At 56.1% G+C, this 21,334-nt stretch overlaps 1 protein-coding gene across 4 annotated transcripts in view; it reads right to left on the reverse strand.

Moving 5' to 3' along the window:
- The window catches only part of PTPRN2 (protein tyrosine phosphatase receptor type N2), an 812,735-nt gene that overhangs the window by 48,675 nt on the left and 742,726 nt on the right, over positions 1 to 21,334 (reverse strand). For all 4 annotated transcript variants that reach the window (XM_078436952.2, XM_078436943.2, XM_078436944.2 and 1 more), the window contains one exon: positions 9,112 to 9,259. In XM_078436952.2, the coding sequence (XP_078293078.2) occupies positions 9,112 to 9,259 (148 nt within the window). The remainder of the gene's footprint in view (positions 1 to 9,111; positions 9,260 to 21,334) is intronic.

Below are 21,334 nucleotides of genomic sequence, written 5' to 3' on the forward strand. Positions count from 1 at the left end.
TAACAGTGGCAACATCTGAAGGGCACCCAGGCAGACACAGTGACCCCGGGGGCCCTCTGTAGTGCTGTCTGAGACAACATTACCACCCCAGGCCTTGCCAGTCGGATGCTTCTGGAAAAGCGAAGAGAGCTCGGCAGGGTACACGTTCACGCAGGTAACTGGGATTTAGAGCAAACGCGCCGCAGGGAGGAACGCCCAAATGGCCCCGGAACAAGCCCTTTCCCGGGAGAAGGGGTGTGACCCTGGGGAAGGGGGGCAGGGGGCAGACTCGGAGCGGCTTCTGGCTTCCTCGGTCCCTGCGACCAGGCCCAAGCGGCCACGCCCCGCACCCAGGGGCCCAGCTCCGCCGGGAGGGCTGCGCCCCACACCCACAGGCCCAGCACCCAACGGCCCAGCTCTGCGGGGAGGGTGAGCTGCTGGCGAGGAGGCGGCCGTCACGGAGGGACCACGAGACCATGTCCCGGCGGACGACAGACACCCGGGGAGCGCCCCCTGGGGAGACGCGGTGCCTCCCGCATCCCAAGGGATGCACCCGCGCGCTCGGCCAGTGTCGCAGCAGATAACCCTACCTCGGGCGCAGAGGAGTTCCCCAAATCCGCTGTGCCTGAGACCCCGGGGCGGCCTGTCCGGTGGGGCGACGCCGGCGTCTGGGCCAAGAAGCCGGTGGTGCAGACGGTGCCACGTCTTCGTCCCCATCAGAGACCCACACGGAAGCCGGTCCCACGATCCCTGCGACAGCGGTGGACCCGACCCAGAGGGCGCAGGCGCGGACGGGGTGGGTCCCCTGTGGCCGCCGTAAGGAGGGCCACTCTCGGTGGCTGCGGGCACCACTCACGAATCACAGCCTCGAGTCTCCGTCCTCACCGAGGTGCCCGCACGCGGGTTCTGAGAGTCCAGGCACAGGCCGCCCTGCCTTCGCCGGCTGTTCCCCGCTCGCGACCCCTCCCCACGCACGTCGGAGCCCCTCCCGCTTCCCGGCTCCGCACCCCGCCACACCTCCCGGCGTCCCCCTCGCGCCCCCACCCCGCGCCCCTCCTCCCTCCTCTACGCACCCCACCCCACCCCTCACCGCCCTCCCCCACACTCCCACCCTCCTCCTCCATGCACCCCCGCACCCCCCACTCCCTCTTCCCCGTGCCCCCCGCCCTCCACCACACACCCCTGCACCCCCCCCTCCTCCCACTGCCCTCTTCTACGTGCCCCCACCCCTCACCGCCCTCCCCCACGCCCCCACCCTCCTCCTCCATGCACCCCCGCACGCCCCACTCCTCCCTCTTCCCCACGCCCCCCGCCCTCCACCACACACCCCTGCACCCCCCCCCCCCCCGCTCCTCCCACTGCCCTCTTCTACGTGCCCCCACCCCTCACCGCCCTCCCCCACGCCCCCACCCCGCACCCCCTCCTCTACACACCCCACCCCACCGCCCTCCCCCACGCCCCCACCCCGCACCCCCTCCTCTACACACCCCACCCCACCGCCCTCCCCCACGCCCCCACCCCCTCCTCCCTCCTCTATGCACCCCACCCCACCGCCCTCTCCCACGCCCCCACCCCCTCCTCCCTCCTCTATGCACCCCACCCCACCCTCCCCCATGCCCTCCCCCCTCCTCCATGCACCCCCGCACCCCCCACTCCTCTCTCTTCCCCACCCCCCCGCCCTCCACCACACACCCTTGCACCCCCCCTCCTCCCACTGCCCTCTTCTAAGTGTCCCCCACCCCTCACCGCCCTCCCCCACGCGCCCCGCACCGCCCGCCCCACGTGTGCCGCCCATATCCTTCCAACCCCCCATACCCCCTCCGCCCCCACGGCTCCCTCTTCTCTCCCCCTCGCACTCCCTCTTCCCTCCCCCACACGCCCCCTACTCCTCTTCCCCCTGCACCACCCTCCTCCACTCGCCCCTGCCCCGCAGTTCTAGGGAACCGCTCTACGTCAACACAGCCGATCAGCAAACCTTCCTTCCATCTGCCACGTAAATCCCATCACGTGAGGTGACATATTCACAGGTGCGGAGGGTTGGGACGTGAGCATCTTCGGGCCATTACTCTGCTGCCACACTCAGCAAAGTGACAGATGTAATCCTTGGGAGACTTGGCTTCTCTGGAGAGAAAACGGGCTCTGCGACCCCAGGTTCCCGCCGCGGGTTAGGGACTCTGCGTCCGGGTGGGCAGTTCTCGCCAGGTTCCCCCCAGGGGTTAGGGGTGCTGCGGTCACGTGGGTGGGCGGCTCTCTCCAGGTTCCCACCACGGGTTAGGGACGCTGTGGCCACGTGGGCGGTTCTCTCTGGGTTCCTTCTGAGGGTTAGGGACCCTGCGGCCACGTGGGTGTCGCTGTCCAGGTTCCCACCGCAGGTTAGGGATGCTGTGGTCACGTGGGTTGGCGGCTCTCTCCAGGTTCCCGCTGCGGGTTAGGGACCCTGCGGCCGGGTGGGCGGGTGGCTCTCTCCTGATCCAGTGCAGAAGAAGGCACCAGGCGGCTGAGGTCAGCCTCCCTGCTGCGGGAGGGCCGAAGTCAACTGCAAGTGTTTCGGAAACCTCACTGGTGGAACAGGGCCTCTAGGCAAGTGGGAATTCAGGGGTCACCGGGGGGCGGAGGGAGGACGGTTAGGAAGGGAGGTGCACCTGTACATCGCAACTTCCTGCTAAAACCCACCTCCTGAAAGTCCACACCGGTACCAAGGCTTGCTTCTCGCCCGAACTGAATTTTAATAAGGAAAAAATGTCTAAATTGGTGTCAACCTCCAGAGAAAAGTGGCCAGATGATCTTAAAGCGTTTATTTGCCAAGAAAGAAAACACCCGTTGGACACTGAATGTGCAACCAGAGGAGAGAACTTTGTTCCGGAGACTCTAGAAGGGAACCCGGCCAAAGAGACACAGGGCACCCTAAGCGTTGGAGCCCAGAGGGCACAGGTGCACATATCCCAAGTGAGAAGGGAGAATCAGCAGCTACAGAAGCAGGGGCTTCAAAACTCAGGAGGCCACGCGCGGAGGAGGAGAGGGGACGTAAACCAAGGATGGGGACAAGCGAGGACGCAAACCTCACGGGACACACGTCCGGGAGGCTGATGTCCTGTGGGCTGAGGGAGTACGCACGGGGGCAGAGGAGTCTGACAGCTGCATCTGTTCAGACCAGAAGAGTCTAATAGCCGCCTCTTTTTATCGGGATGAGACAGACCTGTCTGGTGCCGATGAAACCGCGTAACCAGGTAATTTAGAGGAAATGCACTCAATCACGACTCTGCCTCGACCACCTCTGTCAAAGAGAACACTTTTTCAGACCAGGAAGGGCAGAGAAGAGACACTTAGGGGGTGGACAGACGGTGGGCCGAGTGGACAGAGTGGTGGGGTGCCCACTCGCTGTCGGGGTCCCGGGCGCCGGCCAGGTGAGCGAGGGCAGGGTGTTGCCGGTGTTCCGGGTGAGGCCACAGGAGCACGCCGCTCCCGTTCACGGAAGCCGCGCGGGGACGCGGACCCGCACCGCCACTCTGGATCTCGCGGCGGCCCCAGGCCTCTGCGCCCTGACCGCGTGACCAGAACGGGGCGAAACGGCGGGTCTGCAGACCAGCAGGCGAGTTTCCCGCCGGCCCAGCAGGACGGGCAGGCTGCGAACTGCGTACTTCGTGAGGCTCTGGAACGGGAACGTGGTCAGTGGGAGAGTAGCTTTATTAGGGACAAGTCACGTCAGAGAACAAAGGGGGTTGTTTTAAAGTTAAAAAGAGCCAGAGACGTCAAACCCCAAGTGCAGGGGTGACCCTTAACAAAGGTTCATGGTAGACAAACGTGGACGGGAATTAGACGGCTCTGGGGTGTTACTGTTCGTTTTCTTAGTTGTGATAGTGCAGTTGTGGTAAGTGGGAGAATGTCCCCCGCTTAGGAGGCACCGGGGAAAGCAGGTAAGTAGACGTCCCGATGGCCGAGACTCACTTCGAAGTAGTTCAGCCAAAAAATAAGTAAAGCGCACACACACGCTGGGCAAATCGGCGGAGTACTGACCGGCAGGTGTCGAGCGTGGGTGTGGGATGCCACCACCAAGTTGTCATTTCAGCCTGAGTGTCTCCAGACTCTTGCGGTAAATCGTGTGCGGGAAAATCATGCCAGGCTGGTCACATTTCGTCTGTGCGAGGGGCTCCCGGGCTGGCCCGCGCGGGAGCCCCTCCGGTGGTATCTCACTGCTGGCCCGTCCTCCCCAGGGTCAGGAGGGCGGCCTGAGCCTAACCGCTCGGCCTTAAGGGCTGGCTCTTCTACGGGCGACGGGGAAGACAGAACCCGAGTCTGTCAGGGTGAACAGAGATACGGCATCTGTGGCATCTGCCCCCGGGTCTGGCACGAAAACGCTCGACAAGCATCTGGACGTGACCGGGGCCGAGAGGACGCCCTCCCGACCCGGGCCGTGCAGCAGGGCTGTTGGCCGAGCCTCAGCTGACGAACAGCCACCGACGTCCCCGCGCGGGTCTGTGCCCACGTGCGGGAGGCTCGGGGGAACAGGGCCCCGCAACGACCCTGTCGGACGTCTTTCTCTGGAAAACTTGAAGACGCAGAAGTCCCGTTCATAGAAGGTACGGGTGGCTTGGCGACAGACGGAGGCGCTACATTGAACCAGGAATCCGGACCTTCGTGACTTCGAATGAGGACGGGTGTGAAGCACCTCTCAGGCACCTGTGTGAGGGCGTGGGGACCGGGACCCCGGGGGACAGAAGGGGCCCCCGGACTTCAGCTGATGGCGACCTCAAGACGAGCGGACCTCGTGGCTTGTGACGGGCCTGCCGCGCAGCGAATGTGAGATTGCAGCAGACGGCGGCGTGCCCAGGGCGGGGAGGGGTGCGGCCACGCCCTCCGAAGGGCCACCGGATCGCTCTGGCCAAAGAGACCGGAGCCCGTCTGTGGAGGGGTCAGGCCCAGCGGCCGGCGGCCTCAGGGCCCCCACGGCGTCAAGGGTCGTGAGTCGCTCCGCGAAGGGAGTGCTGGGGCGGACACAGCCACGCCGTAGGGGGTCTCCCGAATCTGTGGCCCAGCTGGTGGAAAGGGGTAAAGATGACAGAACATCGGAGCCCCGAGCGGCTAAGTTGTGCCAACAGTCAACGCCCTTGGAACCCCGAGGGGCTGGTGGCGGGGTCCGTGCCATGACCGCGTAAGGATGCCGCTTCCAGGCGCCCTCCGGACGTGGCCCGTCGAGAAGGACTCCTGCTCCTGAAACGCCGCGTTTGCCTCTTCCCGACTTCCCGTAGAAACACCACCTCCCCTCCGGTCTCAGGCAGCGCGGCCGCGGGGACAGCTTCTGCGTGGTGCAGCCACGAGAAAGCCCACACAGAATTCGCTGGGATACTTCCTTGTCGACGTCAGCAAACCCGCAGCCTCCCCGCATCTGGAGGCAGAGATTCGGACGGCTCCGAGACCGAAACACGGCAGCCACGCCCGGTGCTTCTCTGGACCCGTAACTTCTTCGTGGGGGTGAGACGCGTGCAGACCCTTCTCACACCAGAGGAGGACAGATCCCGCTTGCTTACCAGATTTAGGAGTCTCACCCAGGACCAGTGCTTACGGGCAGATTGGGGCAGGTCTGGGTGGCTCACAAGTGCCCAGCCCAGAGTATTCTTCTATGGGGAGCCTGCTTAGAGTTCAGAAAAACAAATTTAAACCGAACATTTGTTTGGAAAGAAATTATTTTCCGTGTGTTGTTTTAAGGGCAGCAACGCTTAGCCAAAGTACCGCAGTTCTTGTATGTATTTCAAATATTCATCTCTGGGGACGTTTGAAATTTGTGTCCATTTTTCTGACACAGAAAATGTCAGGCTCGTGCACAAGCATATGTGGGCAGTCCCACCAGCAGAGGGCATGGGTTAGAGCCCCAGCGCCCTCATCTGGCAAGTGCAGGGCTGGTTCCCGGGGGGCATTAGAGGCGATGGGGTTGGTGGGGGGGGCGGCTTCATGTGCTCAGCTGTGGCCTGGTGCCACCAGGTGCCCTGACGTGGGGGACAGCCAGGCAAGGTCAGCCGTCATCCCCACCTGGCCAGGTCTGCGAGGCAAGGCAGGGGCGCCTGCGGCTGCACCCTGGCTCCGGAGCTGAGCTGTGATCTCTTTCACGACAAAGCCCCGAAAAGCCAGACTGGGAGGATGTTCCATTGAGGGCCTTTCGCTCGGTCTCTGGGTATCTGGGTCCTGGGCTGTTCTCTCTGGTTTCTCCTCTAAGTGTTCTTTGCCTCCATCTAATCTCTCCCTTGTTTTTGTGACACAGAATCGAAAACATTTTTTTTTTTTGTTTAAGACGGTATGCCAAAATAGCATCATATTCCTGTTCTTAATTTAAAAAGCAGATGAGCAGAATATTGCATAATTCCTCCTAAAAATACAAATACATTTAGGAAGCATATTAAATTCTTCAAACTTGTAAGATGACAGAGCACAGACAAAGCCGGTTCATCTGTTCCTAAATCGTCCTCGGAAACACAGCTCCAGGCTGTCAGGGATGGAAAATGGATATCGGAGCCACTTTTGAATTTCCCACGGGACCTGCCAGCCTCCGCTAGAAGCCCCGGTGTGGGAGCAGGGGACGCCCTCAGACGGGCCCCAGACGAGTAAGGGCGCACAGGAGGGCGGAAGGCAGAGGGCGCAGGGAGTGTGGGCATGACAGGCCCCGGGAAGCCCCGGGAGTCCAGCTGGTAAACCCCGTGGGCACGGACTGGTGCGCATCACGGACGTCACGAGTCCCGTCTCCCGGATGGAGGACCGTCTGCGTGGACGGGAGGCCCGGGCCGCGGGGTCCCGCCAGGCGCACCCAGGAACCCGTCAAACCAGGCAACGGGGGAGCGGGGTGGGAGACACCGGGGAAGCCGGCCGAGGCTCCCACCCGCCGCCGCAGGCCCAGAGCACTGCGCGTGCCGGGGAGGGTGCCTTCTGCGCTCACGGGCGCTGGCCACCTTTTCACAGACACTACCAGCCACTTGCCCAGCACCTTGTGGTTCCACCACGGGGCCGATTCTGTGCCGTGTGGGCCGTGCACGCTCACCACCAGGACGCGGGGTACTCGTCTCTGGTGGAGTCTGGCAGGACCGAGGAGAGCGTAAGTCGTGCCGTCCCCATCCTGCTCAGGGAGGGACGAGGGCCGAAATCTGCTGGTAGGATTTCCCTCTACACGTGAAGGAGGCCGCAAGTGTGGGGGACAGTGGGGTGTCCGGGTCACCCACGAAAATGCTCCCGTGTCACTGTGTCAGTGTGCTTGCCCTGCCCTGCCATCCGTGACCAGCACAGCTGCCCCTTCGTGACCCCAGACAGCCAAGAGCACCCGGCCAGGCTGCTGGGGCAGGGGTACCGGCCACCTGCCCCCCAGCGCCTGATCCAAGAAGGGCGGACGTCAGGGGCACCGGGGCCTTGGGACAGGACGTGCTACCATCGCTAAGGTCCTGGCCTGTGGCCACAGGGACAGCGGGGGGCACCTGCCGTGGTCCGGAGGGGTGCTGGAGGGAGATGCTTTGGATTTAGTATTTACCACAAGGGACCTGATAGTCCACGTAAGCGACCGGACCCAGGGACGCGTTCCGTCCCAGTTTGCTGAGTGTCGGCCCCAAACAGCTAAGAGTTCCAGGTACAGGCAGAAGCCTCCTGGACTCCCCATCTAGGCCCCGAGCACAGCGGCCACGTCAGATCCTCGCGTGGCCCCGTATCTAGCAGCAGCCTGGCACGCAGTAGGTACTTAATAAATGTGTTAGTCAACGGCTTTTTTTTTTTCTGCTTTTCTTCTAAATATAAAACACATAGATGACAACAGCTCCTCTACTATTAAAGCCTTTCAGGGAAAAACTCCTCAGACCTCATGGAGACAGAGGGCCTAGCCTGAGCCCTCACTGACCTGTTAGAAAACATCACACCCAGAAGCGTGTTCAGATTTCGAGGGTCTGTGATGCTGTCGTCAGTGTCTAAGGCGACACGAGATACCAGCTTTTAATCTTTCTGACCCGTAAACTCGGATCAGATCACTGCCATTTACATCTGAGCATCTCCCGAGGCATCTACTCCCGAGGCATCTACTGGGCCAGGCGAGGGGCCCCGGCAGGAGACGGCCCGTGGCCACGCCACCAGGCTGCATCACGGGCTCCAAAGGGCTGGGACCCGGGGTCTGGGACACGGTGGTGGTGGGGGGGGGGGGGGGGGGTGGCTGTCCCCATTGTGGACGCCGATTTTGCTGAGGGTGTGGCTTTGCTGTGCCCTCAAAAATGTCAGCCGACAACATTTTATCATGTCGGCCGTACGTGCAAGGACCCCTCGTCTGCAGATACTAAGATAGTAACTCTGTGCACACGTTTGCTCTTCACGGATCAGTGTTCAGTGAGGGTCCGTTCGTGTCAGACACTTTGGTCACAAACGCACCTCCGATCCCTCTCCTCTCTGCTCCGTGTAGGGCGGGTTCATACGTGAATCAAAGCGCAACCCTGGCCTGGAACGTGCTAGAACACAGGAGGTTGATGCACCTGTTAAGTGACGCAAGAAAAGGAGCCCCGCCAGGCGGGTTTGTTTGATCACGTCCTCTGCGACCTCTCCTTCTGTAGGGCACTGCTAACACACTCAACCCCTGACGTAACTTTGTCTCCTACTCGGCGCAAATTGCTTTGCAGAACTGGTCTCTTTGTGTCGCTGCTTTCTGGCGGTGATTCCCGGCCAGAGTCGGCCCTCGGCGACGCCTGTTGACCCGAGTGTCAGGCGGGAAGGCTGCCGTGGCACCGACCAGCGCTCACGCCCTGCCCACGACGTGGCCGGCGCTACGCTAACCACGATCGGGGCTTGCCGATTCCAAGGAAGACAGTACGACCCCGATTACAGACGAGGAAGAGGTTCGCAGCAGCTAAGAAACGAGTCTCAAGTTGCACGGTGACAGCCAACAGAGCAAGTGCCGGTCGGGGCACAGCCACCCCCAACCCGGGACTGTGCCGCTGGAGCACAAAGGAAGGAGCCGACCCCGTTTTCGGGCTAGGGACGGCTTCCCAGGGGTGGCGTGTTCGCCGGCCGGGCGCCGGGGGTGGGGACAGCGGGAAAAGGAGGCGACGGCAGGCGGGGGCAGCCCAGCCCACCCGTCACTGAGGGCCGCCCTCCCTTGGCCGGGGCCCCCGGGCGGCTACTTACAGGTCAGCACTGCCGGAGAGCGGTTCTTGTGTGCGTTCTCCGCCCTCTGGGCCACGAGCGAGCTGTTGGGCTCCGCCTGGTAGGCACACAGCGCCTCCCACTCCTTCTCCAGGCGGTTCTTGTTCTTCAGGTGGTCCTCCATGTAGGCCTGGAGCGGAAAACACAGAGTCAGGGAGGCGTCGTGACACCCAGGGGGCCAATGGACAGTGCAGCCCACGCGTCCCCTGCGGGCACGCGTGAAGAAGCCGGTTCCTACCGGCTCCAGTAAGAACACGTGTTCTGCTGGTCGGTTCCCGGGGGCTCAAAATGTGCTCGCTCCGGGCGCGGAGCCTGGGCATCAGGGACACTTGGATCATGACGGGGGGCCCTGTCCGCTATTATGAACTGACCGGGGAGAAAGAAGTGCACACGGAGGGCCAGACCTGGTCACCTGACCAAAAGCTGGTGTAGATAACGTGTCCGGACAGAAGCCATTTTCCTTGAACTGGCCCACTTTTCTGGATCCAGTGGGCGTGATGCAGAAGATACTGGCTGCTCTGATGCGTGAAACGTCACAGAGCTTGTGGTGGTAAAAACACAGAAAACGACACAGAGCCTGTAGCGGGAAAAACACAGACCCAAAGCGATGGAAGCAGACACCTTGACCTTCGGCTGCTTGGCTCTAAGTTTTCCGGGCACCTGCTTGTCGTCAGCGATCGCTAGACGTGGACGAGGAAATGCCTCCGGAACATTCCCTCCCACAAAGACAACCACAGGGGCCGGCATCTCACCAATCTAGGTAGTGGTGAAACGACCGTGATTTTGAGGAAAAACATTGCAAATGACCGAACCCCAGCTGCTTTGTCGTGCCCGAAGGAAAGAGGGTCGCACCTGTCACATCTTGTTTGTGCTCTTCAGTGTGTTGTGTGTGGACACACGTGTTCAGCTAGTCCCACCAACAAAATAAAACCCGAGCACGCAGGTCCGGGTCTCTAGTGGTCAGGCACCCCGACGTCTCCCCAAGGATTGGCACCCCGCCAGCCCCCACCGTCCTGTCACCCCAAGTGAGCACCCAGCTCAGGCCCCCACAAGGACCGGGACAGGCCTGCTCCATGTCTCCTCCCCGGCCAGCTGCTCGGGGCTCAAGGGGCCCGGGGAGAAGGAAGGGAACTCAAGCCAGTCCTGCTGGGTGCTCCTTCCTCTTATCGCAGTTTGGACGAGCGTGGACTCGAGTCGTTTTGTTATTCACTCAACAGGCACCTACTCTGTCCATGTTGGTCTACAAACCACGGAAAGCCGGTGCCTCGGTGGGCGCTGTGGGAGGGAAGGCATCGCCTTCAGGGTCTGCCTGGCCCGGGGGGGGGGGGGGCAGCGATGGGCTGTGACCAGAAGCTGGGACCTGGGTTATGACTGTCACATATCTTTCGTGGCCCCTGCTGAGGCCACTGAGGGAACCAGCTGACAGCCTTCTGTGCAGATGACAGAGAACCACACGAACCACACAGTGGGTGCTTTTTCCGTGACACTCCCTGGACCCTCCTTGCCAGGGCCCGACTCTGGGACCCCCACCCAGTCCCTCCAGTTTCCTCACATGGGGAGGACGTGAATTTAAGTGGCCCAATCCAGAAAACGTCAACTGCAAACTGCTTTTTTTGGAGACAATCATTATGGAATATCGGATGCATATTTTTGTGCCAAAGTTGTCCTAATAACGACGTTTCAGCATGATACAATATTTAAGTTTTGTGAAATAGTCCTCTAGCTAAAATATGGCGTGGTGGGGGGAGGAGTAGTTCTGGCTCACGTGTGTGGTTTCAGTGCTTCCGAACTTTCCTCAAGATCAGATATCGTCTGCGAAACAGGCACGGGATGTTATCTCCGACCCTGCACCTGCAGCTGTTTATGGGTTTACAGTCACCTCAACTGTGGGGCGTGAAGGCTGCAAGGTCAATTCAATTTCTAAACTTATGGCAAGAAATACACACCGGACTCCAGGAGGGAAGCTTGGTGGTAAGACGGAGGAGGGAGGAAAGACATGGTTTTTCTGAGGACAAAGTCTTCTAAAGTGATAACTTGATTCTATGAAAGTTGAGATAACTTTCCAGCCTCTCGGCCTGTGTTGCTTCCATAGACACTCCTGTGTCTGCCCGGTTCGGGGCGTTTCAAGTTGATCCGTTCTGTTAATGTTTTTATGCAACATCACTTATATTAAACTGATGTAATTTCCCCTTTCACGGTTTAGGAGACTTTCCTGTCTCATGTTTGGGGACAAGATGCTATTCACCTGTGACAGGAGAGGATATTTCCATGTTGTCTGTAAAATAATGTGTTTTAAACAACGGCAAAAACAAACTGCCTGTGGGGTCCTGTCTCTCAAGGGTGTGGGACGTATGAACTAGAACAGGTACAGTAACCCTCCTCAGACACAGTTGCTTTTGGGAATAACTGGGTAAATTAACGTGTAATTGAAACACTGCTCATGTTCTTTCCCCCAGAGTGAGTGTGTAGCTGGAGTTGTTTTAAAAACTGACATTCGGGGCGCCTGGGTGGCACAGTCGGTTAAGCGTCCGACTTCAGCCAGGTCACGATCTCGCGGTCTGTGAGTTCGAGCCCCGCGTCGGGCTCTGGGCTGATGGCTCGGAGCCTGGAGCCTGTTTCCGATTCTGTGTCTCCCTCTCTCTCTGCCCCTCCCCCGTTCATGCTCTGTCTCTCTCTGTCCCCCAAAAAATAAATAAAAAACGTTGAAAAAAAAAACAACTGACATTCTAATACTTTTGTTTTATCTCTGTGTGTATGTGTCTGTACATTTTTATTACACATGTAGCATTCATAGAAAAGAAAGATAATGAAGGTCAGCAGAATGAAAACAAATGCCACTAATAACTCCACCACCCAGAGCTAACCATAAGGCTTCGATAAGCCCCACCCTTGTTGGCATGTGCTTCGGCCGCTTTTTTTCCCCCTTGCTTATCACCATCGCTTCAGCTTTGGACAACATTTTTATTACAGGACTTTCTTACCTGAATTGAAAAGAAGCAGAGATGAAGCTTTCCTCTTATATTCAAGGAAGCCGAGGCCTAGATTTGTGAAACTATGAGCCCGAAGTCCCCAGCAGTCAGGGGCAGCACCTAAGCTTGGGTCTGCCATCTGGGATGCTGCTGTTTTGTCTTGGCTCACTGCTGCATCCTTCTCCCCGCACCCTGACCTTCACATCCACAGAACTTCTGGTTCCAGACACCATCCGTTTCAGAAATCACTAATGGAGCCTAGACTAGCACTGCCCTTTGTCTAAACTTCATTTTACTAACCTGCGCCTTTCTATCTCAATAAGACTATTTCCCAGTGTTTTGATGTTCCACCCCATATCGCCATCACTCTCTATGCTTTGTTCGCGCGGAATCTTCTGTAATGAATCTATCCAGACTTTAAGGTCAGTGCAAATGCTCCTGTCTCCTTTGTGAGTCTGAGATGTGCCTACTGCCAGCCTCTCTGATCCTCCTTTCCTACGATTCCACCCTCTTCGTCAGACACTTACTATTTTAAAAAACTACGTCCTGTGACATTAATCACATTCTGCTTTGTGCTACAGCCTGGTTGGGGGGGCGGTGTCAGGATCTTCTTCCTCTCATGAGATCAATATTTTTGAAAATGGGGCCCATGTCTCATTCACTTGGCATGTGCTTTGGGCACACAGTCAATATTTGCTGGATGACTGCTCATAACCTGGAAATTTCTAGAAGTAATTTGTGTTACAAATAAACATTTTACGTCAATGACAGCATCCAAAAAAAAAATGCATTAGAGTCTTCTGGAAGTTGGGAGAATTGCTCTTAAAGGTAACATAAGGGCTTTGGAATGGTTCATTATATGTTTCCTCACCGCCTTCTTCCTTTCTGGGTTACCCAAGCAGCATGTCTATGATCCATACCCAGTAGGCGTGGTGGCCACTGCAGTGTAATGGCAGCCTCAGGAGCCTGGAGACACAGCAACGGTTGAGAAAGCTCTTCTCCCTGAGCCCCTCCTCTTCCTTCTGAGTCCAGACCCTGTGTCATCTCCCCGAGTCCTTCTTTGTCATTGTGTGAGAACTCCTGTGATCGGGATACAACAGCGCCATCACCGGTGTGATGGGGGTGTTTCTAGAACCTGCCGTCCCAGCCGCGAGCAGCTGCTGGTCAGGGCCCCGTCTCACGCACATCACTTTACACGGCCCCCGTTCCTGGTCCTTGTGAGTACCTCCGAATCGAAGCTTTGAGAAGGAAGCCCTGGGATACACAGAGTACTCGTTAATGGTACCAGACGGGAGCCAGGCACGTGCAGGTGGGGTCCCCCACGACGGGCAGTCTGAAGAGCCGGTGCTCGGTGTTAGTTGGTTCAATTTGAAGAGCTTAGGTACATGAATTTTGATGGCTCCTGTGGTTCGTCGGGAATGTTTGGAAGCAGGTCTTTGATCTTTCCGAGCTGCTCCCTGCACCCTTAGTATTTGTGGGTGACGGAGGGAGAGGTTCCGAAAGGGTTCTTGGCCGGAAGAACTCGGCATCGCATTTCCACATTCTTGCCCTCCATCGGGATTTTATTCCGGCTGATTTTAGGTGAGACCCGAGTGGGGAGCTGTCGGAACCTTCTTGAATTCTGATACTTTCCTGGGATCCAGGCTTAGTGTGCTCGCAGAAAGGATAATTCCCAGATCCCACCGCTTGTGGGAGAAGGCCCGCAGGTTCCAGAACGTGGTTTCCCGAGTTACAACCGGCACACGCTGGCTGACACCGGCCTCGGGCCACACGGTGCCAGGTGACGGTGCTCCAGCATTTCCTTTGAGTTCTTTGCGAGGTGAGAAGGACCCCAGCTTTCATAAGCCCTATTTTGTGAGACACTCACCCCATCAGAGGTTCTCCTGTTTAATCTTCCTCTTGCGAGCCCCGCTCCTCACTTTACACCTTCTTTTTTCTCGCTCACACTATTAGACCACGGGCAGGAAGATTACAAACACCTTCTGGGTCACAAGGACCGTGTGCCATCAGAGGACTTTTCAAACAGTTCCCTGTGTCAGACAAACTGGCCTCCACATTTAATGGGGTAACTTTACACGGAATCCCAAACCTCTGGGACAAAAATGTTACTGCTTGGAGACATGTCCACAGTTTGTCAAGATAGCTTAGATATTTTCTGCAGTGTTTTCTCTTCGAATTGTCAACGCCGTGAGCTCGGGAAAGTGATTTCTAGAAATATAGATCATCTGGGATGCTCTGCAACATAATGGGGTTTTGCTAATAACCACAAGAGCACTTCGTGTCTTCAGGAGATGATTTTGGCTACCATCCACAAAGCCTTTAGGAAAGCCTGGAGGAGCTTTTGCTGAACTGGGAGGCAGTAAAATGGAAGAGGCACCGGACTTGATCTTGAAAGACTTCTTAACAGTGTAATAAACAACAAGGGTTGGTCCTCACGTAGCTGCTTCTTGGTTGTACTTCTGGGCAAACCACCCAATCTCACCCACCTTTAATTCACTACTACGTAAACTGGGAATCACGGTACGTATTTCTGAAGGTGGTTCTGAGGGTTGACTGGGTCAGTATGTGACATACACTTTGTGAATTAAAAAGTGTGAACAGGCAGAAAGGATGGTGATCACGGTGGGCATCAGCTTTTCACTAGAAAAAGGGAATCTCTTGCGGGGCGCCTGGGTGGCTCAGTTGGTTGAATGTCTGGCTTCGGCTCAGGTCATGATCTCAAGTTCGTGGCTTTGAGCCCCGCGTCGGGCTCTGTGCTGACAGCTCGGAGCCTGGAACCTGCTTGGGATTCTGTGTCTCCCTCTCTCTGCCCCTCCCCTGCTCCCACTGTATCCCTCTCTTTCTCAAAAACAAATAAACATGACAAAAAATTAGAGAAAGAGGGAATCTCTTTAATTCCCTTCCAGATTCCGTGGCTGTGCCGCAATTCTGGGGACACTGCCATTACCTGATCAGCCACGACACAGTACATCTCCACCAATACCAGCCACTGGCCGCAGCTTGGATGCAGAATTCAAGGGGCGATCGCGGCGGCACCTTTACTGGGGACACACCATTGCTGCAAGCGAGTGTGGCGACACCGTCGCGAGCAGTGGAGACGAACCCCCAGCGCCAAATGCTGACACTCAGACGGATCGGGACCACGTACCAGTCAGCGAGACACTCAGCATGATGCCCCCTCAGTCACCATCTATGGGCGCCGTTAACGTCGCGGCGTCCTCACGGGTGTCTGGAGACCTGCACTGCTTTGCGGTACGATATGAACCAAGTAGAAAGCATCCCGGCGAAACTTCGTTTTACCCCAGGAGCAAACGTCCTCCCGCTGCGGCTGAGGCGTATGAAGGAAGGCTGGGGTTTGGAAAGGCCCAGTTTCTGCGCGCGAAGCTCTGTTTCCACTCCTTTCTTTACCCTGGCACCTCTCGCCACGTTACTTGACCGACGTGACCATCAAGCCTTCTGCGAGAGCGCACGCCCGCTGCCCGTGCCTGTGACGGGCCTGCGGCTGGTGTCGTGAGGTCGGCTGGGAGAGGACAGCCTTTAAGAGCAAGGAGAAAGCTGTTTCTGCTGCCTTTTGGGGAAACGGGGACCGTTTCTCTCTTTGAAAATAAACACCGTGACTTGTCCTCATTAACGCAGTGGAGGGAATGTTTCTGTTGAATGCTTGAATGCCAAGCACAAAGTACAAAAAATGAAGGCAGAGGCTCGATGGGGCCAGGGGTGCCGCTCAGCTCACGTGGCCACGGCCACGGCCACGGCTTCGTCAGGAGGGGCTGTGCACCCGTCTCTGCAGAGCGCCACGCCCGACACGCTTGCACGTAATGTACCGTGCAGCGGGCATGTTAAGATATTCGAAGTTCAAAATCAGAAATCCGGAATAGTTACGGCTCCCAGGACAGACCTGGCCAGACGATCCGAGGACGGTTTTGTCATTTCTCAGCATAGACAAGAGGTGCTGGACTCCTGAGCCCCACGGCTGTATCCCCACTGCCAGCAGATGCACACAACAGGAGCACACGGTGCGGCCCCGCACCGGGGCAGCCGCCCCCACCCCCGCCCACGCGACCGCTCCGGGACGGCTGGTCTCATGGCAGGCTAACGCCCGTGCCGTGCCCCTCTAAACGCACAGCGGAGGCACGCACGTTGTCCTTAAAAACAGCCCCGCCTGCAGGCCCAGAAAGGGCTCGAAGCCTGTGCTGTCAGTGTGCAGCTTCCTGGGGAAAAGCAAACACGGTTTGGGGCGTGTGGACAAAAAGCCTGAACAAGCCCGCACGAGGAATGAACGAAGGACCACGCGGTTGCCCTCCTTTTTATACAGTTAAAAAATCACCTCCACGGAAATCCGCTTGAGGAGGGAACATTCCATGCGTCGCTCGCCTGGGCAGCCCGGCCTGCAGGGGCCTCGCGTGGGCAGCAGAAGCGGTTTCCCCACAAGTGTGAGCCAGTGTCATTGCCCCCAAAGTCTTCCCCCGAAAGCTCTGAGGACCAGCCCAGGGGCCCCTGGAAACTTCTCAGGGCTGTCTGCACGTGACCCAGAAATGCCCTGCGCCCCGCGACCCGGCAGCCTGCGGTGGTAGAAATGTGCTTGTTAACGTGGTGGAGAAACCTTCAAATACTGCCAAGTGCAGCCTTCGTCAGAGGAAGCCCCAGCTTACGCTCCGTTCAGGCACAGAGGGGAGTCAACACGGTGACAGAATGCAGCCCGGAAGGGACAGAAAAGCACGCGTGCTGGTTTTGAGGCTGCGACACGGAATTCCCTGTGTCATTTAAAACCCTTTTCGTGATCGAAACATAAAACACAAAAATGCAAGAACTAGAAAGACAAACAAAAGCTCTAAAGAAAACATCATGTTTTTCCAAGAACTTCCGGGAAGCCCCCTCCGCCCCGACCGACGTGCTTCTGGAGGGGCAGAGGGACAGCAAGGCACAGGGACCGGCTAGGGGACACAAACACCAGTTAAGCCTTGATGACGTAGCACTTAACCAATGGGGGGCTTCACTATAATTTTACCATGGTTTTGGTCTTGGTATTCTGCATCTGGCACAAAGTCCAGAATCGCAAGAAACCATACGGACGAAAGAGAGGTCTTGAACAGGGATGGAAGCCTGCGGGGCGTTTCCCAGAATCGGGAAATAATTAACCCGGCCGCAGGGTCATCTTTAGCGGGTGCTGGACAGAGACGGGGGCACGCTGAGACACCTGTGCGGGTGCTGGAGACACAGGCTCGTCAAATAAGTCTGTGGCTTCCACTAACCTTTACCTGACAGATTTGCAGAAGAAGAAAGCCGCAATTTTATGAAGACTTACGACGAAAACTTGGATGGAAAGTGTTGATAATGAACACATTCTGTCCCGGAAAGGTTCTAATTCATCACCTTGGAGAAGTAAGCAGTCCTATCCTCCTTACCTCTGACTAAACGGGAGGAGGGGAGGCAGTTTGTTTTCTGCGGGGCGTCGTCTAGCCCGACCTGGTGCTCGGGTGTGCGCGTGGGGCCACAGACGCGGTCTCTGTGGGGGGACAAAGACGGGAGCCGCGTGCGGTGGCTCTGTGTTTCAGGCGGTCATTCTTCAGGCAGCTCGGCGAGCTTAAGTAAACGGTTTTATGAATCTTATCACCTTATTTAACATCTTAAAAATTAAGGTTATGTGAGCACAGGTTAAGGTACAAAGATGAAAACTTACAAGCGATGGAAAATAATTGAGAGAATTACAGCATCTTTTCTATACGTGTACAGTCATTAGTGTTTAAATTTAGGGCAGAGAAGTCATGAGTGAAAGCTGGATTTCTCCTCTTAATCGTGGGGGAGGGAGGCCACACCTGCACGCCTACTTCAGAGCCCTGCCCCTGTGTTGGCCGTGCAGCTATGTATTCACTCATCACTGACATTGCTACAAGCACATCAGACCAGCCGGGGCATTTGTGTGTTCTGACCCAGCAAAGAGTCTGTCCTCATGGGGCTGGTTTCTTCTGCCGGAGAACGGGCCACATCCAAATCAACAAAAGTGACATGAAAAGTGCCGTGAGGCGGGAGGCAGGGGTCCAGACCCCCCGGAAGGGAGGCCCCTCTGAAAAACTGGTTCCCAAGTGCATCCCGCAAGCTGGGAAGGGCTCATCATACAAAAATCGAGGGGTAATACAGGGAGACAGAACAGCCAGGGTGAGGGCTCAGGGTGGGAAGGGGTCCGGCATGGTCCAGGGGCAGAGAGAAGCCCGGGGCGGCCAGAGCAAAGGGAGTGAGGTGGGATGGTGCCCGGGGCTGGATCCCGAGGGCGCCAGGTGGCCGTGGGCGAGCCTGAGGTCTGCGGTAAGAGCCGTGGGAAGCCACTGGCGCGTTTTAGGCAAAGGAGGCGTGTGATGGCGAAGGTGGATTTAAAACGTCGCTGTCACTACAGGCGGGGACTTAAGTGCACAAGATGGGCCGTCTGCACTGGAGGTCACAGGGGCTGGCGTTCGGGGACAGCGGCGGCGGCAGAGGGCACAGAGAAACGGGCAGACGCGTCCTGTGTTCTGGAGGCGGAGCTGCCGAGATTCACTAACAGAGCAAACGAGAGGATTTTAGTCTGCTCATCTGATCATCCAACCTGTTCGTCCTCATACTCCTACATTTCTGCAACCCTTCACTTTGTAAAATATTCTGGAATTCGTTCAGCCCTGTGTCATACGACCACAGCGGAGAAAGGTCCCGCTGTGTTGGTCTGAGAGACGAGGTCATAGCCTTCCTTTACCCAAAGTCAAAAGTCTAGGTAAAATCCAAAAAAGTCCATCAACATTCCTGATATTTCCAACAACCTTCGTGCTCTGGCTGCGTGGACAAAATGTTCAGATATTTGATAGCACTGCTTGGTTTTCGTCTTTGCAGCACAAAATCTCACTGAAGTCTGCCCAAAGCACCGCGGAAAATTAACGGCCAATCGCTTCACCCAAAATTTAAAACGTAAAATCAACCGAACAACTAAATTAACCTGGAACCCTTCGATATACGTATATGCAAATGAGGCCATTCTAAAACGCAGACAAAGGTATTCGAGTGTGTGCGCACCCACAAACACGAGCGCAGCTATGTTAGGAGCCCGTGACCGCCAGCCGTCACCCTAGTGAGCAAATTATGCCCTGGTAGGTTGGAAATACCGTGCTGCCTCCTTCAGACCACCCGGGCTCCAGCTATTAAAGTACTGCTACAATCATGAGCTGGTTCCCAGATGCCACAAAAAATTCCACGAGACATTCACAATCTGGAGCGGAGCGATAGGACCGGTGCATTAAAATACATTTTTTATATTTTAAAGAATGAAAGCAAGAAGACATCAGGTTTGAGCAAACAAGAATTTTTAAGAGAACACATCTGTACCGCACGGGGCGGAGGGGGGCAGCTCAGAACTTCCAAAGAAACACAACAGAGCCCGAGTCCCGCCTGTCCACCAGCCAGCGCAGGGCTCTAGAATGACCTTCAGCCCAGAACATATGTCGGATTTGCCGCAGGCCCTAGGAGGGACCGTCCCTCCCACACCAACCTTCCAGAGCTTCTAGAAGCCCGAACGTTGGCTTTCTCCTGTTCATAGCGACATGAGTTCTAACCAGATGGCGCTATAAACTTAGTGTTTTAATCCCGCCATCAAGTCAGCGGGAAAAATCAGGACAACGAAATAAATGTGAGATACATTTTCGGAACTCCCAATAGGCCAATTATTTTACCCCTTACGGTCTCTCCACTGTCTGGCGTGGAGGCTGGCACAGCCTTGGTGGTCAATAAATATTTGTCGTATGAATCCCGTCTTGAGAATGTGCGACAGCTCCACGGTCTCTGGCTCAGAGCCCCGCGCGGGGCGGGGGCAGGGGGGGACCTGCGAATTTACAGTGTTGCAGCCACGCCGCGTCTCCAACGAGATCTTTTGGGACAAACGGGCACCAGCGCTTCATTTAACAGTTTTCTCTAACAATATTTACTGTTCGTGATCTTAAATCAAAGGAGCACCCAGAAGTGGGGGAAGGCAAAGCTCTACACTACTAAACAAATTTCCATTTCTTTTACAATATGCTCCTAGACTTCAATTTTTCCAGCATTGGCTCTTTTCTCTGGCTGGCTGTCGGACTCCCTCACCTCTGCCGGGATATTTGGGAATATTGCATAATCCATTCCTGGAATGCATGAGCACCTCTGGATCCTATAAAATATTCATTCACTTTCAAAAATATTTGCACCCTGCTGTCAACGGGGACAAATTCATACGGAGTAGCAGAAAATGGCGATTTTAATGGCAAATGCTTTCCTCAGACCTCTCCTTCCACTAAAACATTTTCTTCAAAATTATTTTCATACGGAAGATTAACAATTTCAACATTAGCTGCTAATCCCCTTTCATTTAAAACTCTGCTGATAAAATCCTTTGCTTGTCATTCAAAGAGTAAGTAATAATTATAGATTTGAGGGTTCCATCTCTGGCTTCATTAATGGTGAATTGCATGGAAGTCTGAGGCGTAAGTCCGCTTTGATACATCTCAAAATGCAATTTCCACAGCTTCCCTGGGCTATGTACAATTAATTATACAGTTAATAAGGGAACTATGTTAATGAAAGGCACATTATTCATCCAGACCACCTGCCTTTACCAAATATCTTTTGTGTGGTTCCCTTCTTTCTGCAATTTTGGTCTACAGACGGTAACAGCAACAACCCCCTCCCCCAGCCCCACAACTGACGATGCGGCGACTTAAAACATCGGCCTGCTGGTCTGCAGCTCCTTCAATTAACACAAATCTAAAGAAAAACGTAATTCCATTTTAACCTATTTCTACTAATTTCTGCCTTCTAAACGTTTAAATAAAATGTCTGCCCGTGGCATTTGAAACTCTCGAAAGAGCTGTCTTCTAAGCAAGCGCTTATTCCTAAGGTGTCTGACTTTCATCAACGGGACATCGCCTTTCCGAAAGATGGGAAGTCAGGAGGACGCGCACGGGATCGAGAGCCCCCGACGGGCCCCCTCGCTCTCGCCTCACCGGCCTGAAGCCTCCGTGTTTGGCAATAAGTAAATCATTCCATCTGTAAAATCAAAGTTTGACTACAGTTTAGCGCAGGAAACCGGCGTTAACTTCTACAAAGCAAGTTAATGTCCCTGAGCCTTTGATGTGGAATAGAAATCCGAATAGTGTAACTGGAAAAGGAAGCTGTCTGATAAAGCTACATCTCTATTTATTTCTCATAAATTACCCGAACAAGAGGAGAGAATGTGTTTGCAAATA

This window comes from Panthera onca, chromosome A2 (assembly GCF_046562875.1).
Source record: "Panthera onca isolate mPanOnc1 chromosome A2, mPanOnc1 haplotype 2, whole genome shotgun sequence".
Lineage (NCBI taxonomy): Eukaryota > Metazoa > Chordata > Mammalia > Carnivora > Felidae > Panthera > Panthera onca.